The following is a 26,729-nucleotide window of genomic DNA, read 5'->3' as shown; positions in this document are numbered from 1 at the left end:
GCAAAAACCGCATCCTTTTGCAACTTTGCACAAACTTCAATGCAAGCAAACGGGCACTGTTCTATTCATGATAACAGTGACTAATGGTGACCTAAACACCACGATTTAGGCTTAAAGATTCTTTCTGTTTGGAACTGCCACAAATGTATTCTAACCATTCTAAAGCCAGTTTATCCTGTAACGCAGGTAGCAAATATCTTACCCATAGATTAAAAGGCCAACACTAAATCATCTCTCAGAATAACTAAAAATAATTACATTATCAAACCTATCAACAGAATTCCCCTCTATTTTCACATGTTCTCATGTACCTGTGTGGGGAGGGATGAAGGCAAAAAAATAAAAAATAAAAGTGAAGAAACTCCACCTACAGGTCTGATCCAATGTCCAAGTGAAGTCAGAGGAAATGCCCCCACTAACTTCAATATTGGGGTCTTATCCAGTAAATATTGTAAAGCAAGTATTCTGAAGAAGGGCTGATTGGAAAATGGATTTTTTTGTACTCTGGAATCTGTCCCATTAAAAAATGTTGATATAGATACAAAAATTGTGACAAGCAGCCAACTTGTTGAGTTTTTTAATTAAACAATATTATAGATAAAATATTCTAATCAGAGCATTCATTTAAATAAATTCAGAACACTGTTCTAATTTTGACTATTTTATTCTCTACATGGATATAAAATAAATTTCAAAACAATAAGGTGCATAATAATGAAAAACTAGATCTCTCCAAATAAAATTCCATTTAAATTGGTACGATTTCATGAAAAAGTTCAGTTTAGTTGAAATATCACTGAAAATGGCAAACATGGTTTCAATAAAACATCTTTTTACTCTAATAGTACTCACATGGATACATGTGAATGAATCTTCTTTTGCAGGACTAGAACATTAAACTGTTCATATGCGAAAGTAACTAACATTTTGGTCTCAGTCTATCTGAACCAATGCTTTCATTTGCTACTAATTGTTTTCCTGGTAATAAAGAACATTACTTTACTCTAAACAGCTTGAATGACAATACTGAAATCATGGGGTGTCACTGCAGTTTGTGTGCACATACCTGAGCTAGTTAGATCAGTACCAGAGCACTGAAGTTCTAAAAGCATACACACTTCAGCATGGACTAGCTTTGGGTTTCAGACAGGTTTGTGCAGCCCACACAAAAGTGTGCTGCTGCAGATTCAATGATCCTGTACCCACGCTACTTAGATTACAGTTAGCTTGTGTCTGTCCTCACATTGGGATAGATTCATAAAGACACTTAAGGGTGGCAGTGTTGAGCCTCTCCATGCCTACCTTTTAGGCATATGGAAAATCACTGGGACTCACAAGCCCTGAGTTCAACACCTAAATCCCCATTCAATGAATGGGGAGAGACAGGCACCTCAGAATGGGATTCACAAAAGCCAAGCATGCACCTAAACTAACCAATGAGCGATGTCAACATGAAAGGTGAGTGCTAAAACACGTCCGACCTTGCCATTTTTGGAAGATGCTGTAGGATGGAGGAGAAGGAGGAGGACCGGTTAGCCAAATGATTCTTTCATAACATATCCATAATTTAATCCCTGTTCAAATGCCTTCTCCACCTCTGGAAGAGGTGGGACTTGAACCAAGGTCTCTCACATTCCAGATGAGTACACTAATCATGGGGCTAAAAGCAAGGAGAGTACTTCCTCCACACCAGCTGTTTTGTGCAGGCTTGTCTATAGGACTTAAATCTGATAAATCAGCCCTGAGCCCATTTACTGGATCAGGCCCCACAGGAGAATTAGTTATTCAGATACCTTTCTTCCCCAGTTCATGCATTGCTCCGGGCCTAGGTGATCAAACACTTAGAGTGAAGCTGCAGTGCACATGCCCCTATATGTCAGCCTAATAGGCCAATGCAGCTTATACTGCCAAAGTTTAGGTCCTGAGCGAGATTAGACACCTACAGGGTTTGCAAGCATCTGAGTGGAGACTATAAGTATCAATTGTGGGCCTGATTTGTGATGGAGGTATCTATGTTCTTTTGTGACTCTAGCCCATGCTGCAACTATATACCATGGCTGCCATATAGACATGCCCCAAAGCATAAAGAAGAGATCAATCAGTAACTGAGCAAGGAAGCAGTGATTTGGGTTCAAATAATAGCACAAATATTTCTCCGAATCTGGTATCATTCATTGACACTTGGGAAGCTGCTGGGTGCACGTTTCATTTAAATGCTGAAGTAGGTGCACTTTTGGGCACGTAAAATACTTTCTTTCAAGCTGCAAGATTGTCTTATATTAGGCTTAGCCCACATTCTAAATCATGCAATTATATCTGCCTACCAAATCTTCACTGAAGTTTCCTTCAATGTAATATGATGTACTATTCAACGCCTGCTGTAAACTGTTTATTACAGATTAAAAAGGCCACCTATCTTTCTGCTTAGGTGTTTTTGCAATCATTTAAAATGCAAATATATACAACCAGCATCATCATAACTAAATTGCCTCTTCCAGAGTTATATGTTATTACTGTAGGCTGTTAAACAGCTTCCAAGTTCCACCTAACAGTTGGTTGCATTTCAATGATGAAGCAAGCACCTATATATTAACAGTTTATGGGGCTCAATGCTGCTATAATTCTGGATCCAGGACTCCTGCCTGAAGTCAACAGCAACTGCTGTGGAACAAAAGCAGGACTAGCCCTGCAAGGCCAGTTTTGCTTCCTTTAGTCATCAGAGGGTATATCTACACTACAGGACAAAGTCTAATTAAGATACGCCACTTCAGCTACGTTAATTGTGCAGCTGAAGTCAAAATAGCTTAACTCAGCTTTTGGTGCCGTCTACACTACAGGAAGTCCCTTACTCCTCATGAAAACAAGGTTACTGACATCGGAGTGCCCCTCTCACTTTGAATTAGCGGTCTTAATTAGACCACTAATTCGAACCGTGGAAGATCGACAGCAGCAGATTCAATTTTTCTCTGTAGACGTACTCTGTGCAAGCTGAATGAAGTGCTTAGGAACAAACAGGAGGATAAAGACCACAGGTGAGTCCCATAGTAGAGGAGTGCTCTGGGAACTCACAGGTGGATAGTGACTTTTATGTAAAGTCTACCTGTGCACACAATATCTTAAATGTCACATCTCTAATGCAATCTTAAAAATCTAGCCTACAATTCATATCATTTTGCCAATGATAAAAGAAAAACACAGTCTTCCATAGTATCATCTCCTTTCTTTATTGAAACATTGACTAATTATCAATCTTTTTAAATACACTTCTTGTACTAGCTGTGTGACTAAAATAACGCAAATTAGATTTTGTAAATTTTAGTTTTACTTTTAATCATTTATACTGTTTCGTTTTTGCACACTGTTCATCATCAGCAATGAAAAATAGACTAGTTAGCTTAATTTGCTCATTGCTATAGGATTTAGGATAGCAAACATTGCAGGAAATTATTTAAAAATTAATTTTCATTATAATTTAAAAGATATACGTGTGTGAGCACATATAACACACACACACACACACACGTGTGTGTGTAAATATATTTTCACACAGAGTTTAAAATATTTGACCTAAATATGATATCCTTTAACAAAAACATGAAAACTTGAAAATGTATCACCTTTTAAAATGATTAACAAGGCCTCTCTAAACATGAAGCTATGTTGCCAAACAATGATATACATTTTAAATGTAAAAATATCATCATAATCTAGGACCCAATTCTCTCTTATTTACACTTGCTAATCAAAGCTGTGTGGACAGAGCCAAAGACATAATTTGCCCCTTCAAATAATGGGCCAAAGTTGTGGGTCAGTGTTTTTTCTCCATTGTTATCTTAACAGACATCATAACTTGGTAGGATATTGTGCTACCATCCCACTTCACATTCTAGAAATATACACACAGCAAGCAGCTCTGCATCAGCTCACACATGAACAGCCTCAACTCCCATAAAATATTAATTCATTTAAAAAATATTTGCACCCTGCTGTCAAACTTCGACAAATTCATACTGAGCTTCATAAAATGGCTGTTTTAATGGTAAATGATGTTCCAGAAACCTCTTTCAGGCTAAACACTTTTGTTAAAATTATTTTAATAAGAAAGATTAACAATTTCAACATTAGCTGCTAATCCCCTTTCATTTGAAACTCTGCTGATAAAATTCTTTCCTTGTCATTCAAATAGTAAGTAATAATTATAGATTTGGGGCTTCCATCTCTTGCTTCATTAATAGTAAATTGCATGGAAGTCTGAAGCATAAAGTCAGCTTTGATACATCTTAAAATGCAATTTCCATAGCTTTTCTTAGCTATGTACAATTAATTACAGAGTTAATAAGGAGAATATGTTAATGAAAGGGAAATTATTCACTCAGACCACCTGCCTTTATCAAATTTCTTTTATATATTTCCTTCTGTCTATGAGTTTGGTTGACAGCAAGAACACAATTGATGATATATGTTACTAGTATTGGCCCCTCTGCTATTTTTACTTTTATGCTAGTAAACATATAGGCTACTTAAGTAAAATACAAGAAAAAAGTCTAACAACTAGCTAATGCTAAAAAATTCATTGACTGCTCCAATATTTTAGTGCCTTTTAAAGATATCTATTTTAAATAAAATATAATTATTTAAAATGTGTTGGCATTTTAATTTAAAATATAAAATGACAAAACATTTTTAACAATTAGACTCTCTGTACTTTGCTTAAAGCCTAAACATTTTGTGTCCAATGAAGAGATACTGTCATATTTTGATTTTAACAAAAGCACTGTATATGCACATAGTCAAATCAGTACAAAAAACAACTTAAAATTAGCCATAGTTCCTGGATCCTGGTTGCTATGCTTTTAACACAAATGGAAGGTCAGAGTATTGCAGACAGTACAAACAATAGGTCAGGCAAAAGCCAAAACTTTGTACATTATAGGGATTAAAAACAATGTGGGATGGATGCACAAGTGTACTGATTATGCAAATTAAAAAAAAAACAGACTAAATTCAGCAGCTAGCTTGCCCATGTTAACAGAAGAGCCATCACTCAGTCTGAGGACAAAAAAATAAATGTTATGATTTAGGAGCCAGTCTCCAACCTGACCAACATAACCAAAAAGAGGTAATTTCAGAGAAACAATAATCAGAACAAGAAGAAACAGCCATGCACTAATTCAGTGCAATGACATGACCATCCCTAAGGAGATCTGCATTACTTACAGCCTGACCTTCCCATGCTTTCTACTCTTTATATGACATGAGCAGGGCAACTAGAGAGCCTATAAAAGGGTGAAAACAGGAGCAGCTATCATCTTTCCCCATCTGTGGCCTTGATTTTCTCTGCATGGGCTTTTTGGCCAGTCTAGCAGCCCACATGAACAGTGGACCAACTGGGCTTAATGCCCATAGAAAATTATAAGACAGGAATTCTAGGCAGACATTATAGAACTGGGAGTGGACAGAATAACAGACAAAATGCAACCCTGCAATTTCAAGAGGAGTCTTTGGCTGAACTTGTAGAAAAAAAAGGGGGGGGGGAGGATTCTTTTAAAGGTCCTCCTCTTGGAGGCTGTGGGGGTGAAGGCATCACATGAGGTGATGAGTGGACCATTAAGGTTCAGGTAAGCCACTGGTCCTAAGCAACATGAGAGAGGGGGTATATAAACCCTCTCATTCCACCCCGCCCCTCCCCCCATACCAGATTAAGACATCTGGTTCCCTGATAAAATGAACCTGGAGTAGGGGAAGGCAACCTAACGAATCTTGGGAACAGAGATGTGCCTCCTAAGGTCTCTTGTACATACAGGCGAAAATCCTCTTTCCCCAGCCCTTACGCCTCATACAAGAGGACGACCATGAGATGCCAGCAACAGCTGGGACTAGTTGTGGAGGGATGGGAAACCCTCAGCACCACCAAATAGAAATAGAAGTAGTCATGCTCGGCACTGTGAGAGCTATCACTGGATAACTCCCAGTTGAGTTAAGCTAATAAAGCTGCAGCCTAATTAAAACACATCCCTTGCATTTTATCTTTCTTCTAGCATGTCTTGGACAAAAATAAGGACATGCTGCTTCATTCTAGAACAAAGGAGGGAGATTTTATTCAGAGGGAGATACATAGGAAGAGAAGAGAACATATTATATGAAGGAGGATGAGGATAAGTGGAATAAAGAGCTCTATAATTTGAGTTAGAAAAAAATGTATTTAAGGCTAGTGAAAATCTTTTTTTGTCTGTGTATGTCCAAAATAGCATAATCTTTCTTTACAAGAGGGTAAATCCTGTGGGGATTTAAAAAGGATGTCTTTATATATTTACACAGTATTTAAAATTTAATATTTCTGTATTTAAAAATACATCCAGTGTGCAACTCTGGGAACATGTACAATGTTTAACCATCATCACGTACATAATAGAACCAATGTCCTTGTGAGGGGTCTGGATACCGTACACTGGGCCAGACAAGGCTAATACTCTGTGGGCAGAAGAAATCATGCTTCCCACAGCTATCCTGGGCATGCTCCAAGTGCTGGGCTAGTATAGATGGGAGCAACTTAGCTCAGTCTGGGCTGGATGCTGGAGAAGAAGGACCTTCTGCAGGAGCGCCAAAGGTGGACCAGCCACAGACCCTGACAGTGTGAACGGTAGATCCAGCACACGGATATGAGCCTCCACAGCTCATGGGGCCCTAAAAAATAATTACACTGTGGAGCCTGAGGATCCAGAAACCTCACAGGTCACCCTGCCACCAGAGACGGTAGGAAGCGAGCCAGGGAAGGTGTGCGAGTGGTATCTCCTGCTTGAGTGAGCTTTGTGCGTTTTGGTGGCATTCCCTACTGAGTAGTGGTGGTCAACTCCATTACTGACAAGGCCCTGGATTGGGGCCTGGTGGAGTTGGATGAACCTGGTCCTCCCTATTGGTGCTGGTGGCAGGCCCAATCTAGTGACAGTCCCCTCGACTTTAGCCATTAGGCTGCAATCCAGGGGCTACTCTATATATTCTGGCCATTAAGATGTACCACCTTGTGATCCAGGGGTTGTTCTATAGACTCTGGCCATAAAGCTGTGCTGCCCAATGGTGACTGACTTGGGTAACTGACAGATGGGGAACAGTGATAGCAGTGTCCATGTGCCTCAATGACCTCCCCTCTTGGGATGGAGTGCGCATACACTGCCACAGTCCTATATATGAAATCATACAAATGTCACCTAAGCGGAGATTCTCCCACCATCTTAAAATCCCCACTGACTCATCTCCCACAGAAAAAGCCTATAAAGCAAGAAAACCTTTTGCAAGTTGCCTTGTAGATCAGCATACTCAGGCAGTGATGGGCCAGTAAGGGAAACCAGTCCCATTAACTGAATCCAACTATCTCCTGATTAAATCAGGACACTAGTAACTAAAGAACCTCAACTGATCTCTTCTTCATAATACAGAGAGAGAGAGAGAGAGAGAGAGAGAGATGAGGTCTCTGTACATCCCAATTAGGACTGTAGGGGTTAACAGCAGCACCCTAATTTAGAACCAGAAGTTCAGCCAGTGCAATTCATGAAGCATAAATGTAAGCACCACTAAGCAGAAAAGGCAGCTACAGTCTGAAATTTCTATAGATTTCTGGTTGTTTTAAGGGTATTGCCCCATATATAACCCAGTGCCATAATCTAATATGGAAGTGACAAAGATATGATTTACTGCCATCCAATTTGAGAAATTCTGATCTAGATAAGTCGAGTATGCGCTGGAAGACTTTTACATACCCATGGTTGAGAACCATCGTTCGAGAGATCTACTCCAATCTCTTAAACCCTAAGGCTAGATCTAGACTGCCCCCTCTTGCTCAAAAAAATATGCAAATGAGGTGAAGTGTGGAATATTGTCACACCTCAGTTGCATAATTAATGAGGCTCTGTTTTTGTGCAAGAGGCTTTTGCGTAAAAAGGAGCCATCTACACGTCTCCTTTTTGCGCAAAACACTCCTCTTGCGCAAGAGCTGTTCTTCCTCTTTTTTTCAGGAAGAACGGCTCTTGCACAAAAACCTGTTGCACAAAAAAACCCCCTCATTAATTATGCAAATGAGGCACAGTGATATTCCACACTTCACTTCCATTTGCATTTTTTTGTGCAAGAGCGGGCAGTCTAGACAGTCTAAATGTGGTGAACAAGCCACATCTGCCATGAGTCAGCAGACTCTCTTCAGCTTCATGTGGTTTTAATAAATTCAACAGGATGAATCAACAGGAAAGCCCAGCATTACCCAGGGCAAAACCACATTCCAGAAGAAAATATCAGCCTCATGGAAAAGAGTACATGATAAGCATTCCAGGATGCTGAAGCTCTCTAGACACCCAAAGCAGTTGAGCATCCAGTAAAACCCTAGTTTTCACACCTGAGTAGCCGAAGGCAGGTATACTACTTTAATTTAGGGTCCGTTTCTGTTTCCTCCACTGGTTGCCACCAGCTTTGCCGTAGTCTGATTTGGACTTTAACTAGAGCTAGAGAAATATTGGTGTAGAGGAGGCGAATCCTGCAAATATCCCAATTTTAAACTGATTTTCTTTAGTTGTGTTCATGAACCTTTTCTGCTTGCTTTCTGCTAATATTTTAACAAGCCAGTTCTCTGGGAGGAACTTTTACCAAGATAAGTTTTAAGTGAGTGTTAGGAATATTAATGGGAAATTAATTGTGAATATTTGCACTGAGACCCTGGTTGCACTTACCCACCAGAGTCTAATTAAAACAGCTGAGTTTTGCAAAGTAAAGCCTTGAAAGGACCATCTCACAATCAAACTCCAGACCAAGATCTGCTTTCAAATTATATGGCAAGTTATTTCTAATTACAAATAAATTTGGGAAAAGATTGAGAAAAAATACCAACATTCATTGAATGGTTTCCCTGCTCTAATATTAACCTCTTAATTCATGAGTACTATTTAAAACTCCATCAATTTCTACCACCTCATTTTTGAAGAATGTGTGGCATGAAGAAAACTGATTGGTGGACTAGTAGCAGTGGGGTTCGTGGTGATGGGGAGTCAAATCAGGAGATGAGGAGATTGCTCCTGCTGTGATCTCCCTTATCCACTCAGCTCTTGATGTGTCCTCACCACCACGCTATTAGACCCTGTTGCTCATGTTGGCAGAAAGCAGTGTCCATGGAAAGAGGAAAGCATTACTTCTGCGTTACCAAAGCAGCAGCTTAATTGATAGATGGAGTGGGGGAGGCATGAGCAAAACTCTTGCAGTCTTGTTCCTGCTAAACCAATGATGTCAGAGAAAATTCAGCATACCACTGTGACAGAGTGGCAGAATCAAGGAACTAATACCCTTAGCATGAGTCATTTCCCCCACGCCCAGTTCATTCATAATGAGCATATATAATAGACCCACATTCAAACAGAGCTGTAACTAGTTGGGGTGTGTGTGGAGAGGCAGAGAAGGGACTTGATCGACTTATATGTTAAGTACTATTATAGGCCTGGTCTACACTAGACCAAGCAGGTTGGCTTAAGGTACACAATCCAACTACAAAAAATGTGTAACTGGTTTGGCTTACCTTAAGCCGAGCCACCGCAGTGACTACACTGCAGGATGCTGACAGGAGCACACAGAATGAGGAGTAGAGGAGGCCAGTGGAGGCTGCCCTCAGGGTTCATTTTTGTAGGTCTACATTAGACCCACTAAATCAAACGCTGGAGGGCTGATCTTCTCTGTAATGTAGATAAGCCCATAAAGATAATGATTAATTGTTCACCATGTCCACTGAATGCAAGACAAGTGATGGGCATATTCTGCAGCAAGAGAGATTTTGGTGAGATATTAAGATAACTTTCTAAGTCTAGGGATATTTAACCCTGGAATAGGCTTCCAAGGGAGGCTGTGGAATCCCCAATCACTGGAGGTTTTTAAGAACAGTTGAACAAACCCCAGTCAGGGATAGTCTATGTTTTCTTGGCTCTGGCCTCAGCACAGGAACTGGACTTGATGACTTCTCAAGATCCAATCCAGACTACCTTTCTGTGACTCTATATTAAGGAGAGAAAAAAAACTACTTATTATATTAAAGCTCTATATTAAAAAGCTGCTTACTGCTGTTGCCAGTTATTCCTGTTGCAACATTACAAGTCTCAATTCTGAACAGAGGAAAATATTTCAAAATAACTTTAAAAATCAGAGAGGAAAACAGGAAGAAGGAAGTGCCCTTTGGTAACCATGGGGTGTCAGGGAGGCAGCCTACTCCGCTGGTTCATAAGAAAATAATTTATAAGTCAGCTACTCATTCAGCAGGACAAGGGCACAGATTTCTGTGTTGGTATTTATGTCTTTGTGGATACTAGCTATCTTAGTACTAGCATTAAATCAGTGTTTTAACAAAAGAATGAGCGCTAGATAAGCAACAGCCCTTTCCCGTGTGACCTCTATGCTTGGAATGCTCTTCCTGACCTGGCCTGCAAGGTCACCATCATTTTCTCATTCAAATGCTTCCTGAAGACCCACCTATCTCTCAGGACACCTACAACAAAGTATAGCAGCACAGTTGCAGGGTAATTTGGGAATGAAAAACATCCACATGGGTGTGTACACATACAAGAATGGCTGTATTTTTTAAAAATGTGCTATTTCTCTTTTTCCCCTATTCTACACCTACTTTTTCTCTCTCCTTTTTTTAAAAGAAGATGTAAATCCTTTGGCATGTGCCTTCTTCATATTTGTATAGTTCTTAGCACATTGTGGTGCTACTGAAAACAAAGAAAATTCAAATAAAATCAAAATTGTGAGACATTCTTGTTTGAATCTATTTGGTCTAACTAGTGATTTTATTTTCCTCCCCACCTTTGACCTTCTCTAAGTCTGTCATATAGCCAGAGTGGGGATGTACCACTGTCACTTGGCAAAGAACTCCCAGGCTATAAATGAATCCCTTTCTCCTCATGGAGGAAAACATTTCTCTTTATGCAGATTATGCCCATTATTTGTCTTGCCTTCAGTGGACATGGAGAACAAGTGATCATCCTCGTTATAATAGCACTTAATATATTAAGTCTATCAGGTCCTGCCTCTCCCTTTATTTTCCACAAGACTAGTTAGAACTGTTGAATGTGGATCTATTATAGGTACTCTTTATGAATGAACTGGGAGTAGAGGGAATGACTCATGTTAAAGGTATTAACCCTTTGGTTCTGCCACTCTTACATTGTGATATACTGATTTTGCTCTGACTTCACGGATTTTGCAGAACCCAGAGTACTGAAATAAAGCCAGGGCTGGGATTTTGCTCATGCCTCCCCATCTATCAGTTAAACCACTGATTTGCTAACATAGAGGTAATACTTTCTTCTTTCCATGAACACCGTGATCTGCCAACATGAACAGCAGGGTCTAGTGATGTGGTGGGGACACAGGAGCTGAGTGGACAGGGGAGATCCCAGCAGAAGCAGATCCCCTCCTTCCCATTGCTGCCAGTCCTCCAATCATTTTCCATCAATTTCCACAACCTTGTTTTGAATGAATTGTAAATAGTACCCATGAATTAAGGGGTTAATGTTAGAGCAGGGAAACTGTTCAATGAATGTTGATATCTTTTCTAAATTGCCTCTTTTCCCCCAAATTTATTCATTATTAGAAATATCTTGCCAAATAATTTCTGAGAGTGAATCTCTACCCTCTCTGCTGCGGCCTCTTTCTGCCTGCATTTGAGTGTGTCCTGGTATCCAGCCTGGTAGGATCACTCTTCATGTGTTGGGCATTCCTTTGTCTAGCACAGCATTTTAGAAGCTATAATGTGAGGCAGTTTCGTGATTTTTATTAATGGTTTAGGATGAAATCAAAGCCTTGTGGCAGTTTCATAATTTAGTGGGCAGTTTAACAAGTTGCTTTGCCAGAATATATTTTAAATACCATTCAGCACCATTTTACAGACCATTTAAATGAAATCTGTAGGGGATACTCCCTGCTTCTCAAACAGAAGAGAAAATAAAAAAAATAAGATATTTTTATTTTAAAAAGTGTGTGGAGAGTGCAGTTAAAAAAACAGAATGATGATGACAGAACAGAATACAAATACTGTCTGAAAGCCCTACACCTAAGTTCCAGGGGGCTCTATTCCTTTCTTGTGGCACCACACAAGTTCATGACAATCACTTTGTTAAATCAACTTCAAGACTAAATCAAACCATACCCTGTGAAATGCAAAATACAGAACTTAAGTTTTAGTCTCTACGTCCTAAGTTTGGTTAAATATAATACTTCTAGGATTTCTGTAGTCCAGTTCTAGCTTTATTACAGAAATTCCTCACAGAATAGAAAGTGATCTTTTGAAGAAACATCTTCTGAAGAGCCCATCTTGCACTCCTCAGGTTACTATGTCCTAGCCTTCAATCTCCCATTCTCTTTACTCCCAGCATGCACTGTGGCGATAAAACACTATATATCCTCTGCTCTTGTTTTGAAAAGCACTATACACATGAAGTATCACAAACACTTTGGAGCATTTTTTCCAAAATATATTATTTTTACACATTCTCCGAAGATTTCTCAGACCTTCCGTTTTAATGGGGTTTTTTTGTGTTTAAAAAGGCAAGACTATTCATCCTTTCCTAGATTTTAATCTGTGACTGGTACTTTCAGTTTCACACCTCCTTTACTCCCTCTCCCTGTCTCCCTCACCAAAAAAATGCATAAAAAAGGCAAAGCATGAGAAGTCAATTCTGTTTCTGCACACTCTCACTGATGAAATATACAATATTTAAAGAGAAAAATTTAGCACTCTTAAAAATCGTACAGGCCATTTCAGGAAAATTCATAATGAGTTATGATTATTTTTGTCAAACATGGAGATAAATCACTCTCAATCACTATGACTTCTCCAAAAGTGCTCCCCACTATTTTTTATACAACACCAAACATATCTTAGAATCATAGAATACTAATCCCCTGCCCTGATGGCAGCACCAAGCATCACCCATCCTAGACCATCCCTCCTAGATGTCTGTCTAACCTGCTCTTAAATATCTCCAGAGATGGAGATTCCACAACCTCCCTAGGCAATTTATTCCAGTGTTTAACCACCCTGATGCTTAGGAAGTTTTTCCTAATGTCCAACCTAAACCTCCCTTGCTGCAGTTTAAGCCCATTGCTTCTTGTTCTCTTTGGCCTCCGATGATAGGACAATTTTACTCCCTCCTCCTCGTGACACCCTTTTAGATACTTGAAAATAGCTATCACGTACCCTCTCAGTCTTCTCCTTCCTAAACTAAACAAGCCTAGTTCTTTCAGTCTTTCCTCATAGTTCATGTTCTCTAGACCTTTAATCATTCTTGTTGCTCTTCTCTCTAGTTTCTCCACATCTTTCTGGAAATGTGGTGCCCAGAACTGGACACAATACTCCAGTTGTGGCCTAATCAGTGCAGAGTAGAGCTGAAGAACGACTTCTTGTGTCTTGCTTACAACACTCCTGCTAATGCTTTCCAGAATCATGTTTGCTTTTTTTGACACAATGTCACACTGTTGACTCATATTTAGCTTGTGGTCTACTATGACCACTAGGCCCCTTTCTGCAGTACTCCTTCCCTTAGATAGTCGCTTCCCATTCTGTATATGTAAAACGGATTGTTCCTTCCCAAGTGGAGTACTTTGCATTTGCCCTATAAAACTTCATCCTATTTACCTCAGACCATTTCTCCAGTTTGTCCAGATCATTTTCAATCATGACCCTATCTTCCAAAGCACTTGCAACCCCTCTTAGCTTGGTATCATCTGCAAACGTAATAAGCATACTCTCTATGCCATCATCTAAATTGTGGATGAAGATACTGAACAGAACTGGTCCCAAAACAGACCCATGTGGAATTCCACTTGTTATGCCCTTCCAGCATGATTGTGAACCAATCTTAAACCAAGACAGCTTCTTATCGTTGTTCCTTACACTGCAACCTAGGTTAGGGTTCAGAGTTCCTACCAAGGTGGTATTAAACATGAATCTCATTATATCCTCTGTAATCACAACTTCTCTAGGTCAAATACTGGGATCTTTTCACAAGATAACAATGACATTCTATTTACCTGCTAAAAATGTAAAATTTATAGAAAAAAAACCCAAAAGAACAAAAATTGCACTTTGTCATTACTCAAAATTGCCTGTCCTGATCACCTGAGTCTCTACTTCCTGTGCTAATACAAAGTAATTTATACTACTGTCAGCATTGCAGAGGCAACATATATTTGTGGAAGAGCAAAGTAGTATTCCATCATTTGCCAGACTGAAGCAAGGTGAGCTTAGGGTTCTGGTATTTCTTGTTCATGCATGCGGGCAAATAAAGAGCAGTTATCATTTTAAAAAATAAGACTAAACAGGATACTGGGTATTTTAAGTGAATTCTTCCTCAATTTCCATAACAGATTTGTTCAATTTACAAGTCAAATCAAGATGTTTCCAACTGTAAGTTCTTAACACTATGTGAACATTACAATGTTATTTCCTCTGGGAAGATCCAAGCGACTACAATCAATCAAGATTCTAGAGTCCTAACTCTGCTACCTACTTTATTGCTGAGCATTGTGAAACTGAATGCCACTTTACTGTTCCATAAGTCTATTTGCTCTGCAGTGTGCATCATCTTTATTAGACCCTTATTAACTTTTGCTTTTTTGTACTAAAGCATCTCTGCATAAAATATCTATACAATAATTTATTTCATATGACAACAGCAGGAGAGGATAGAGTTGGAAAGCCTGTTGTATATTGTCTGATTAAAGTGACCAATAAGCTCTGAAATGGGGCCTATGGCTCCCATCTATTAACTACAGGATGTATGAAAAAGCTGATCATTGGCACGTTTTTCTTGCTGCTGAACTCAAACAAGTAGCACTTTCTCAAGGGACATACTAAATTCAGGAAAATAAGGTATTAAGGTTGCCTGCATTTATTTTTGACCAAACGTAAATCAGGTCAGCTCTCAGGTTCCAGCCAGACTGCCAGCATAACTTCTAGTGCCATGCAGTACAGGCAAGCCCAATTAAGTTTAATTAGCTGCTTCAAAGAGGATCTTTCCATAAAAACCCAACTTTGCTTTAAAGAAATCTAGATCTTATGTAAACAGTTCCACTGTCTGCCTGACCCTTCTATGAAACTTGTCTTATCTAAGCTAAATGTGTCCTTTAAAATTCTAACTCTTTTTTTTGCTAACTAGATCCTTGCTGTTTATTAAGAGCAATTATTTTTTGTACTGTTTCCCTTTCTCATATTTAGAGGCAGAGATGCAGATTTCTCTGAAACGTTACTTTGTTCATTTTCATTTTAGGCTAACCAGGTTTAACTTTTTTCACTCTCTCTCCTTGTAAGTTACACTCTTAAGGTATTGTCGCATTTCAGATGCCCTTCTTTGAACCCTCACTATCTAAGATTTAACATATGTTGTTAGATAGCTAACATATGCATGAGTTCACGCAGGGTTAAATAGGACTGACTGAATTATGGACGCTGAACCACCACTGCCACCGCAGCACTCCCAATCAATCTGTTTGTTTTTTAAAAACCCACTGATAGGTTGCAAACATATGGCTTATTTCCACACACACTTAGTTGAACTTTCGGAAGAATTCCCAGATCCAGAATTACTACTACATTGTTCCCTTATGCATGGTTCATTTGGAATTTTGTGATTTTTAGATTTATTTATTTTTAAACTATTTTGCTCCATTTAAACTAGTCTCATTATCTTAAGCACATACATTGCCATCTACTTAGGCAATTTTGCACTTCCTTTTGTTTTACCTGCAGATGCTGGGGATAAAAGTATTGTATCATGGCTCACTATTGTGCCCTTCCTTACTTTAGAGGTTTTGGAAGGTGAGATGGGGGGTGGGGGAGAGGAGGAGGTAGTAGGGGGGAGAAGGAAAGATGTGTTGGTAACTACAATGTCCCAGTAACTGAAGAAACACAAAAACAAGTGTAAGGTTCTATTTCTGAGTAGGCGAAAGTGGAATTGCAAGAGCTAAGGTCACAGACCTCTGGGGTAATATATCCATCCCACATCCCCAGGTGCAGTTGTGCATCTGTTATGTATCAGGTTAAAAACCTAACTCTTCAATTTGAAAATGTATTTACCCAGGAAAGATCTGCTCAGATGCAGCATCTGGTTTTCAAACAGGTCCTGCTTTTTCTCAATTTTATAGCGGAGCTGACTAAGGCTGAAGGAGGTCAGTGACTTGGCTAAGGTCAAATCAGCACTCTGACTTCTATTCCATTTTCTATTAAGCCATATGGCTTCCTCACCAAACTTGGAAAATATTTAAGTAGGTGAGCAGTTTTATGTACAAAACCATAAAAAGAAAAAAAGGTGCACAGAAGGGGGAAGCATGAGACAGCATGACATGGACAGAGCACAAATTCCTTCCCATCAAACCCATTGGTCAGCCCTCTGAGCTATATATATACTGTAAATAGAAAATTAGCGAGGGACAGCAATTTATTGATTGTGATGTGTATTGAGATTAGGTCCAGATGGATAATCCTAACAGTTAGCAGAAGAGAAATGTAGAAGATAAAATACCTTGCTCCTTTCATCAGTCGATTTCATGGAACTCTGCAAAGGAGATCAGTATTACCACCCCCATCTTACAGATGGGGAAACTGAAGCACTGGGATGTGAAATGACTTGTTGAAGGTTACCATCAAAGGCAGGAATGTAACACAGGTGTCTTGAGCTCCAGTGTCCTAACCATTAAGTCATGCTGCCTCTCTGAGGTAGTGAAAAGCCTTTCACTAGCCATATACTATACATACACTCCTGTGAATAAAGTATCAGAGGGGTAGCCGTGTTAGTCTGAATCTGCAAAAGCGACGAGGAGTCCTGTGGCACCTTATAGACTAACTGAAGTGTAGGAGCATAAGCTTTCGTGGGCAAAGACCCACTTCTGAATAAAGTGTCCATCTCCCACAATGTTTTCTAGCCCAGACTCCACAAACAAAACATATTTGTGTAGCTTCGAACATGAGAAAGATCCAATTACTTTAAAGATGGAAGAAAAAGAGGAAGACCAAGTTAGGCTCAGCATTCAGATCTTCCTCCCACCCAACCATGATTTCAGTGGAAAAAAAAAAAAAACAGTCCTCTACACATTGTTAATATTCTACTACAGCATTTACAGCACGATTATACACATGACAGAAAATAAAATGGAACAGAAATCACACAGTCTTATTTAATTGTCCAAACCAAGTAAAATGTTGAAAATAAACAGGACAATTTACTTTTTGTCCTTTTTATCTTCTGTTTAAAAAAAATCTATGATAAATGTCCACGCTAAGAGAATGTATCCTAAACAGAAAACGGCACACTGACAAGGATTTTTTTTTAAATCCAGTTTTAGTTTTAACTATTTAAAGGTAAGATTAATATAATAGGCAAAGGAATTTTTTAGGTTTTGTAAATTGGCATTATCCCTTCAGAAGTTAAATATTTTTCAACCTACTGTAAATTGATGAACAGCATTGATTTCAACTGATTACATTTCACATGCCATAGAGAGAACTCTGCTTACCAGGATCATGTGACCGGTGGAGATGTCCATGTTTGACTGAACTGGTTCCTCACACCAGGATGATGTGCTGCTTCGAGTGGAGGGACTGGCAATGGGCCCATCACTAAGTTGTGAAGAGACACTGTTTATGCGAGATGCGTGTGGGGGCTCTGGTCGATCAGATGATTTTACAGCCATGCGCTGACGGCACAGCTCCTAGAAGACCAAGAAAGAAAGGAACAATCTGGGGTTAATAGAAGCCACTACGGAATAAGTCTGCTAATGACAATACTATTTATAATACCTCTCTAAAGTGGAAGTGTTTTTGTTTCCACTATGAGCTAATAATTTGGGCATCTGTTACTTTGGATATTTACATTTACTAGACCCACTATATGAAAAAAATTGACCATCTCAGTCACATGCAAAAGTTTAGCTATGAGTGTATGCACATTGCTAATAGAATTTGAGCCCCAAAATATTATTTATGAAGCAATTTGAGAGCAGTTTTATACCATACTGCATTCTATGAACTTAATTCTGCAATGTACAACCTGCTGAAGTTAATGGGGTTGCCCTGGTGTAATTGAGAGCAGAATTCAGCCCTGAATTTGCAAGCTCAGCAAGCAATAGCAACTGAATTGATGTGCTCTAATATAAATTCTAGTTGATAGATGGGCTATTTCTCTTCATTAAAATAGAGTATACACAACCTTACTCCTAGATGTGGGACACAGAAAATGAAGGATGACATTAAGAAAGAATAAAAAATAGAAATCTGCCATGTGCTATAAGCACTTTGACAAAGAAAGAAAACTGAATCTACCATACACCCCCATTCAATCACGATACAACACCAAAAATCAAGTGAAAAGTAAGGCATTTTAGTTGTACCATACATGAAACGCATATCTAAAATGTATTGTGCTTATGTAGGAATGGAAAATGCTGATAGCACAAACAGGGGCAGATGACCATTTCGCGGGGCCCCCCCTTTGCCACGGCGCATGCGCGGTGGCGCCACGGCGCATGCACGAGGCTTCTTGAAGCGCGGGGCCCAGGGTGGCCGCCCCGCTCACCCTGCCCTATATCTGCCCCTGAGCACAAACAATGCTTCCAGAGAAACAACACTCTGTATTTTGAAATTCTCAATCTAATTTGGTGAAATAGACCCTTCTTTATATTGTCTTTGTTACAATGCATTCAGATTAACTCACGTGTAGTAAAATTTCAAAATAAATTAAAAAAAAAAAAAGACAATTTTGTTAACACATGTCTATTGCCCAGGAAGAATTTTGGGAAGCTTATGCTGCACACTAAGCCTGGCTATATCCATGGTGCTTAGACGCCTATGTACATGTGGTGTACTTGCACATTTGTCTCCAATTACTTATTTTACAAAAACACGTATAACAGCTTAGGTACTTGCCTCTGGCTATCAAAATAATACATTTTAAAGAATCCATACTGTTAAAATGCGATGGCATCTGTTTTCTTATTCAATAACAACTCCAAGTTTATGAGTATGATGAGTTTTAAAACTCCATAGATCATGGGAAATAAGGGCTTTCTTCTTGTGATATAAATGCATCCATTTAATGCATGAATGTCTTTTTTTAAAAGGTTCAACAGGTATCTTTCATTCATCTTAGCTGTGACAATGGTTCCAGCATTCAAAACTAGGATTCTCCTTTTCAAATGAAAATCTGAATATAGTCATATATAAAGATTGCTCTTGCCACTTCCTAAGCAATACACTGAATAACTATAAGCCAAAAGACCATCCAAATAGTTTGTTTTCCTTCATCTTAAGTTGCCATCTTAAGCTGCTCTGTATTAAGGTCCTTTGTACGTGCAAGGCAGTATTTTTTTGCCTAGGGTGGGAGTGGTGACACATTTATATATAAATTAATGAGAGAGTGAGACAAAGATGCTATAACGTATAATATAAAGATATACTTGGCAAAAGTTTGGAGTACATTGCTCGCTTGTGGCAGATGCGACAATTGTGCAAATCATCCTTAATGCATGTCCATAAATCCTCAACAGGGAAGGTGTCCATTCATGCCTTTTTACAGAAAAAAATATAATTGATTTTTATGTAAAGTAACTTTTCTTTTCTCTTTCCTATTGACAGTTTTCCATATCTCCTTGTTTGTAGCAGTAGATGCCTTAGGGCTAATCTATGCTACATAGGTTCTACCTATGCAGGTATACTGGTAGAGCCCCCTAATATAAACTCAGCATATGTCAACAGAAAGAAGCTTTTCAGACAGCATAACACCACCATCTTCCTGAAGGACATTAGCTATGTTTTCAGAAGCATTCTTCTGTCAGAATAGCTGCATCTATTGTGAGGTTTTGCTGGCATAGCTATGTCAGCAAAGAGGTTGTTGTTGTTTTTCCCCACACCGTTGACTGACACAGCTTTGCTAACAAAACTTTGAAGTGGAGAACTGGCCTTAGTTACCTGGGACTGACCTCATTATGCTGATGAGAAAAAAAAAAAGTAAAATTTAAACCCTAAAATTAATTTTAAATAGCTTTTATATTAGGACTCTGAGGCATACCTGGGTGATCGACAAATGCCTTTGATGTCGACACCCGCGCGTCCAGACTACCGCGCTGAGCCGACAAACAGCTGATCGGCTCAGCGCGGCAGCCATGTAAATTTAAATGAAGCGGTGATTATTTAAATCGCCGCTTCATTTTCCAATGCCTGGTAGCCTGACGACAGAGGCATGTAGTCTAGACGTATCCTTAAACTAAGCTTTTATACTACAGGAAGTCTAGGCTCTCTGCTTTGTAAAAGAGAGAGTGATTATCTCTCTGAAGGGTCACATGAGCTATCAGATGTTAAAATATCACCAGTCCAGAATGACTTTTGCTAGCCCCAGAATTACCTTGGGGCACAGTAATTTTAAATCCCCCTTTTAAAAAACAACTGCATATTTGGGAGAAAGCTGACAATGTTGCATCTGATGGCTTCTTTATTAAAAGGTAACAGCTGTTCAGACATCTAAATATTAGACATTCCTGGTAGGGATGGATTACTGGACAGAGAGCAGATGAAGTGGTTAAAGGTAAAATATACACAGTTTCTCGTGGCTAATACATAAGTGGCTTTGCACCATATTTGGCTTTTCCCATAATTGGGAATCATCCATGATCCTGCCTAGTCTTGGTATAAGATTAAGCAGTCTCAGGACTGCTATAATTTGTGCTCTGCCGCTGCCCACAGCCCTTACAGATTCTTGTAGCTGCCAAGGATAGCCAGAGCACAGTGGATTCCTGTCACGATTCCTATACTTAGCTGGCTATGCTACTCCCTCTCAGGACTATGAAAACTCTATGCCATACATGGATACCACAGTTCTAAGAGTATCTGTGTGACCAGATGTGATGCCTTTATGAAAACAGTAAAAATAGGTCACAAAGGGGTTACTGAATAAGGAAGAACCATATGTAAGTTACTCATGTCCCTGTACATGAAGATATAACCTCCTTCTCAGGCTGCAGCTCTGGGAGGGATTATGCTTCCTGAATTCTTGAGGGTTGCTACACTGTCTTTTCTCTGTTCATGTGGGATTCTTTGCACTCCTGGAAGTAGTCGCAGGAATCAACAACAGGAACTGTAATACTGGCTAGTCCTTGTGAAGAGCATGGCTTGGAGTCAGTGTTGGTCCTTACTCCTCACCCAGGGCAACAGTTTACTCAACAATATAAGAAAGGCTTAAAGAGGTGGTCTGGGCTATACACGGGGGGGGGGGGGGGGGAGGAAAGAGACACACAAAAAAAGGGACCTCACAAGGTGGTCACTGCAAATATTTAATAAACTTAACTGAGCCCAATATTGTTAATATAGAAATTTCATCATTGAGCCCTAACAGAATTGATGTCACTTCATTTACGCCCCTAGTTAAGCCCTGCACATTTAAGGCCATAGTCAAGAGAATCATCAGCCATCTACATTCTTCACTCTCAAGTGTTTATGTTTTTAATTCCAGAAACAGCAAACATTGTGCTCACCAGAGGAAGCTTAGAACCCAACACTGAACCCAAATGTGAAAGTTCCAAACAATTACAAACTCCAGGAACATTGATATCAGCACACACCCATTTAATAATCCTTTGCAAAAAGTGAATTCAATGAATGTGTCACACTTCTGAATTTAACATAGTGGCCATGGCTATTATGATCCTACTGTGACTGTAATGTACTGTCTCTGTATACTGCTTGTCATTCTTCATTTAAAAGCATCATTTACACCTAAAAAAGCAATCATACTGCATACAGTGAAATATGAAGGAGTGATCCTTCTGACCCTTTTGGGCTATGATCTAATGGATGGGCTGGACTTAGACATTTATTTAAAATGTAATTTGAAGTTTATGACATTATTTCCCATTATATGGCAATTGCTATCACACAGAGGTAGTGCCTCTGTTTTTTATTTCCCAGCATTTATTATCAAACTTCTGTGAAATAGACATGCAGCATATAATGGAAAACTAATATCACTGTATGACAAACTGCAATAACCAAGATAAATATTCTGAAAATAATCTCCAGTTAAATGAGTTTAAAGTACAGTGTTATGACGACGTGGAGAGAGCTTTTTCATTTGAGAAAAAAAACCTGATAAACCTAAAAACACAATTAATATTTTCAGAGAAACCTTGAACTATTCCAAGGAGATTTTGAAGTGGTCCTAATTTTTTATTGTTCCATAGAGAGATGGAAGGGTGAAAAAAGAACTTTTATAAAAAAGGGAAAACAACATATAAAAATGGTGTTAAAGTAGATAAATCAAATCTTTAATTGGCATTAAATACAATGTGGATTAGTTGGCACATACAATTTAGCCAATTCTAAAGAAAAGCCTTAATTCACCCAGTGTTCCTCATTACAGGCACAACTATTTGCCTTCTTAGCACAGGAGCCGGAAGTCAGTATTAGTGCAGACCTTTGTAAACCATTATACAGGGAACTTATGCAGAGAGAGAAGCCACAGTAAGGAAATCTTACCACAGCACTTTTTTGAATTGTGATTGAAACCCTCTTCAAGAAGCCAGATAGCAGCTGCATTAGTGAAAGCCTCTCTTTAATCAAAAAGACAGAATGGACACGTGGTTTGTACATTCTTGGCTAGGTCTCCTAACTATCACAACTGATTTTCATGCATAACCTCAACTCTCTGCATTCCCACCAGACGCCAGGAGGCATCATGCCCACTCAGAAATGAATCTCACTCTTTCAATGAGGTGTCAAGCCAGGGCTGCTTTAGAAATGCAGCCAACATAATACAGCAAGTGCCATCTCTTCTTTAGGATGTCCCTGTGCCATGACAGCATTGCGCATTTGCTGCCACATGCTTTTACACTGGATGACAGCTGTCAAGTATCACAGAAGTGTAAGAGAGGAAACTAGAATTTCTAAGAACTTATTTTACCAAGAAGATAGGATTTAATACAGTAAGTACCTGGAAAATCCATTAAGACCGCATGGGTTACTAAAAGGCCTATCTTGAAAGATAAATCCATGTACACTCCATTGTAAGGTAAGTTTATAGCAAAGGATGACATTCAAACTTGCTTGAACTAGGGCTTCAATGGTAGATATCAACCTGTTTCCTTACATGTAATGAATAGTTAAGCTTTCTCTACATCTGACGTTGGGCTCCACCAGAAAGGGGTGTAGGAAGAAAATTTCAGAACATGCTGAGTATTTGCTCTAAAACAGTGGTGGGCAAACCATAGCCCATGGGCCACATGTGACCCACTGAGGCACTACCAACAGCCTGCCTCTGTCTGCCCTTCTCCCCCATATGCCTCTCATGCATTGGGGCCTGGAGCTCTGCACTTCCTACTCCTCTCCCTCCCTTCCAACACTTTCAGAGTGCCATCAATCTGCAGATTTGTGTTCTGCCCCTACTCTCTACCCTCCCTCCCAAATCTGGAAACCACAAAACAGCCTTTTGCAGCTGTTCAAGTTATGGGTGGGTGGGGAAAAAGTGATTATGGAATGTGAATCAGGTGGTTCATGGTGGAGAGAGAAGTAGGAAGTGTGGGGCTCCAGTGCCCCAGTGTGCAAGAGGTGCATGGGAGAGGAGGGCAGTCAGGGGTCTGCAGACTACAAGTGGAACCCCAGTGGGCCGTGGGTTGCTGTGGTCTGCTGAGAAGAAAGAGGGCTACTCATGCGACCCACTCCCTATTGTTGGTTGCCCATCACTGCTCTAAAAGGTGTAAGCTTATCCAAAATAATAGCATGCTGACTTTGACAAAACAGTCCCCTCCTCCCCCGATAATTGTGACAAAACCCCAAAAGACCCTTTTGATGTTGATATTGATTCTCTTTAAGCACAACTATGCAATACATGATAATATGTAGCATAGTTAAAATTAGAGCAAAGTAACTAGCTAGATAACATAAAATAAAACCAGAAGACTGTATGGCACAGTCAGTCAGAAAATGGACTCTGATTAGCACAGCAGGGTGCTAATATCAGGAGATGAAGCCTGAAGATGGCAGTTAAGAGATGCCTGATACACATCTCTTGCTTATACTCATTTCTTTTCAAGATGAGCTGTTGAGTGCTGTCACCCTTTCTTCAAGCCACCTTATATTCAGCTATCACCGTTTATTAAAATGTGTCCACAGTCTGGCTGTGCTCACTGTGCGTGTCTTCAGATGTTTTGCCAGGGCCTGTGCTTTTAGCTCAGTAACAGATTTTGACTCCTGAATCATTTTCACCTAGTGAAAAACAGTAGGCTGGTCATAGGAGCCAGTAGATGCTTTGCAACGCAAACTTAAGGTTACATGGACTCATGATAAAAGATGATAGACTCCATATAGACAGGAATGTAGACTAAAATATTTAAACTTGATCAAGAGACTCTCACTTTATACTTGTGACCAACGTTCCCTCTAATTTTTCCATCCATGTGCAGAATATATTTTGTTATGTGCACTGAGGTATGTGGGGGTGTGCACAATCAGTAGAATCATACGTTGCTGGCTGTGGGCAATTGTGGGTGCTCTGCTAATCATTTGGAGGGCACCTGACTCTCTCCTAGGTGGCTGCTCAAGAACACAGCTTACAGGGAACGCTGCTGGTGACCTAACTCACAAGCAGATATAATGAGCTATAGGTGGAATTGCTCAATCTAGAGCAAACACGAGTATTCTCATAACATCTGACATATTGTGTGTAATATCTATCTGAACACCTGTTATTAAGGTTGCCAACTTTCTAATTACAGAAAACCAAACACCTTTGTGCTGCTGCTTACCCTGCTACTTCTCCAAGGCCCCCGCTCACTCCACCTCACTTCTATAACACGAGTAGCCATGTTAGTCTGTATCCATAAAAATAAGGAGTTTTATCGTACCTTAAAGACTAAAGCTGCATCTAGACTGGCAAGAAAAACTTGCCAGCTGTCTACACTGGCCACTTGAATTTGCGCAAGAACACTGACGACTAATGTATGATCATCAGTGTTCTTGCGCAAATACAATGACTCTCCCATTCGGGAAAAAGCCCTCTAGAGCAAATGCTTTTGTGCAAGAGGGCCAGTGTAGACAACTGAGAACTATTTTGCGCAAAAAAGCCCCGATGGCGAAAATGGCGAGCCAGCATGTCCCTTTAGTTCTTAGGCAGAGAGGTGGCCAAGGGAGCTGAGAGCTGTGCATGCTGCCCCCATCAACAGGCACTGTTCCAACAGCTCTCATTGGCTGTGGTTTCCAGCCAATGGGAGCTGCCAACCTGGCACTTGGGGCAGTATCTGCAGATGAGGGCAGTACTCAGTACCTTCCCAGCTGCACCTCTACTTAGGAGCCACAGGGACTTACTGACTGCTTCACAGGAGCCATGTAGAACTGGATACTGAATCTGCCTGGCTTGCTGCGGCCAACTGGACTTTTAGTGATCCAGGCACCTGTGCTGATCAGAGCTGCAAGGGTCCCTTTTTGAAAGTGTATCCTGGTAAAAAAAACCCAAACACCTGGCAACCGTAGCAGTTATTTTTCCCTACATGCTTACCTCAGTTCTACTGAATAGGAACCTAGAAACTAAAGATTCAAAATTTTCCAGTTTATTTAAAACAAAACAAAACCTTATCCCCAAAACTACACACCAGTACTATAGCCAAATTTCTTCTTTATGCATCTGAAGTTACACAATCTAGAAAAGTCAAAATTAATCCTATACAGAGGCTTGTCATTCTCAAATGCCGTTAAACTGTTGATAATCCAAACCAAAGACACCTCTGCTTCTTCACGTCTATTTGAAAATTATGAACACCAAACCTGGAATCAGAATTAAGATATCAAAGGAAAATTGCAAAGATATCAAATGCAAAGATATCAAAGGAAAATTCAAATATATTAAAAGTTGTGGACACTTACACAGCATGCCCTTTAAATGTAACTGGGACAAAGCATTGCAGAGCCTACTGTAAAGCCCACTTTAACCAGGATATAGTGTAATGATCTAATATTTATTTTCATTTGTAATAAAATTAATGTTTGTACAGGGAAATGAACAATGTGAAATATTAAATTGTAAACGATTCTATACTAAAACTGATAACGAAACATACTGTGAATGCTAAGAACATATGCGAATTATATAGCATGACCTTTAAAATTACTCAGGAAAACTCTCCTATCTGCTTTCCTCTCACTTATTTGAACATTTTTCTTATTTTTCTTAAAAAAAATATCAATCTGCCCTTTACAATTAAAGCAGAACCGAATTTTGCACATACCACATGGATTCAACCATTTTGTTGCACAGCACAACAAAAAAGTTTTCTATATTGAGAAAAATCAGATTAATCAAAACCTGGACTACAAATACTATGATACATTAGTTATAATTGTATGTTGTCATTACAGAACAGAATAAAAGTTGTTTGGCTGCCTTTACAGTGCATTTCCATAGCTTAAAGTTAAATTTCAAAGAAATCCAAACATGTTAACTAAGTTTCCTGGGTTTGTAATACTTGTTTCAGGGATCATTAAAACCTTCCAGTAATTGTTTTACTCTTAAAATACTGAAACAATCTCAACATTAATTCCATTTTACGATAATTTTTGTCCTGGAATACAATAAAAAAAATCATATGTTGTGAATAGTTATGTATATGATTTACAATGATGAAACAGTAACTCTTGGAATCACAGACCATTACAAGAATAAACCATCCGATAT

At 39.4% G+C, this 26,729-nt stretch overlaps 1 protein-coding gene across 1 annotated transcript in view; it reads right to left on the bottom strand.

Annotated features, from left to right (window-relative positions):
• PTPRN2 (protein tyrosine phosphatase receptor type N2) overlaps window positions 1-26,729 on the bottom strand; it is a 938,219-nt gene that overhangs the window by 94,564 nt on the left and 816,926 nt on the right. Inside the window, exon 14 of the mRNA XM_075922745.1 lies at window positions 17,536-17,730. Within this exon, the coding sequence (XP_075778860.1) occupies window positions 17,536-17,730 (195 nt within the window). The remainder of the gene's footprint in view (window positions 1-17,535; window positions 17,731-26,729) is intronic.

Source organism: Pelodiscus sinensis, chromosome 2 (genome assembly GCF_049634645.1).
Source record: "Pelodiscus sinensis isolate JC-2024 chromosome 2, ASM4963464v1, whole genome shotgun sequence".
Taxonomy (NCBI): Eukaryota; Metazoa; Chordata; order Testudines; family Trionychidae; genus Pelodiscus; species Pelodiscus sinensis.
The sequence above is the reverse complement of the archived record's forward strand: the minus strand, read 5'-3'. Positions and strand labels throughout refer to the sequence as shown.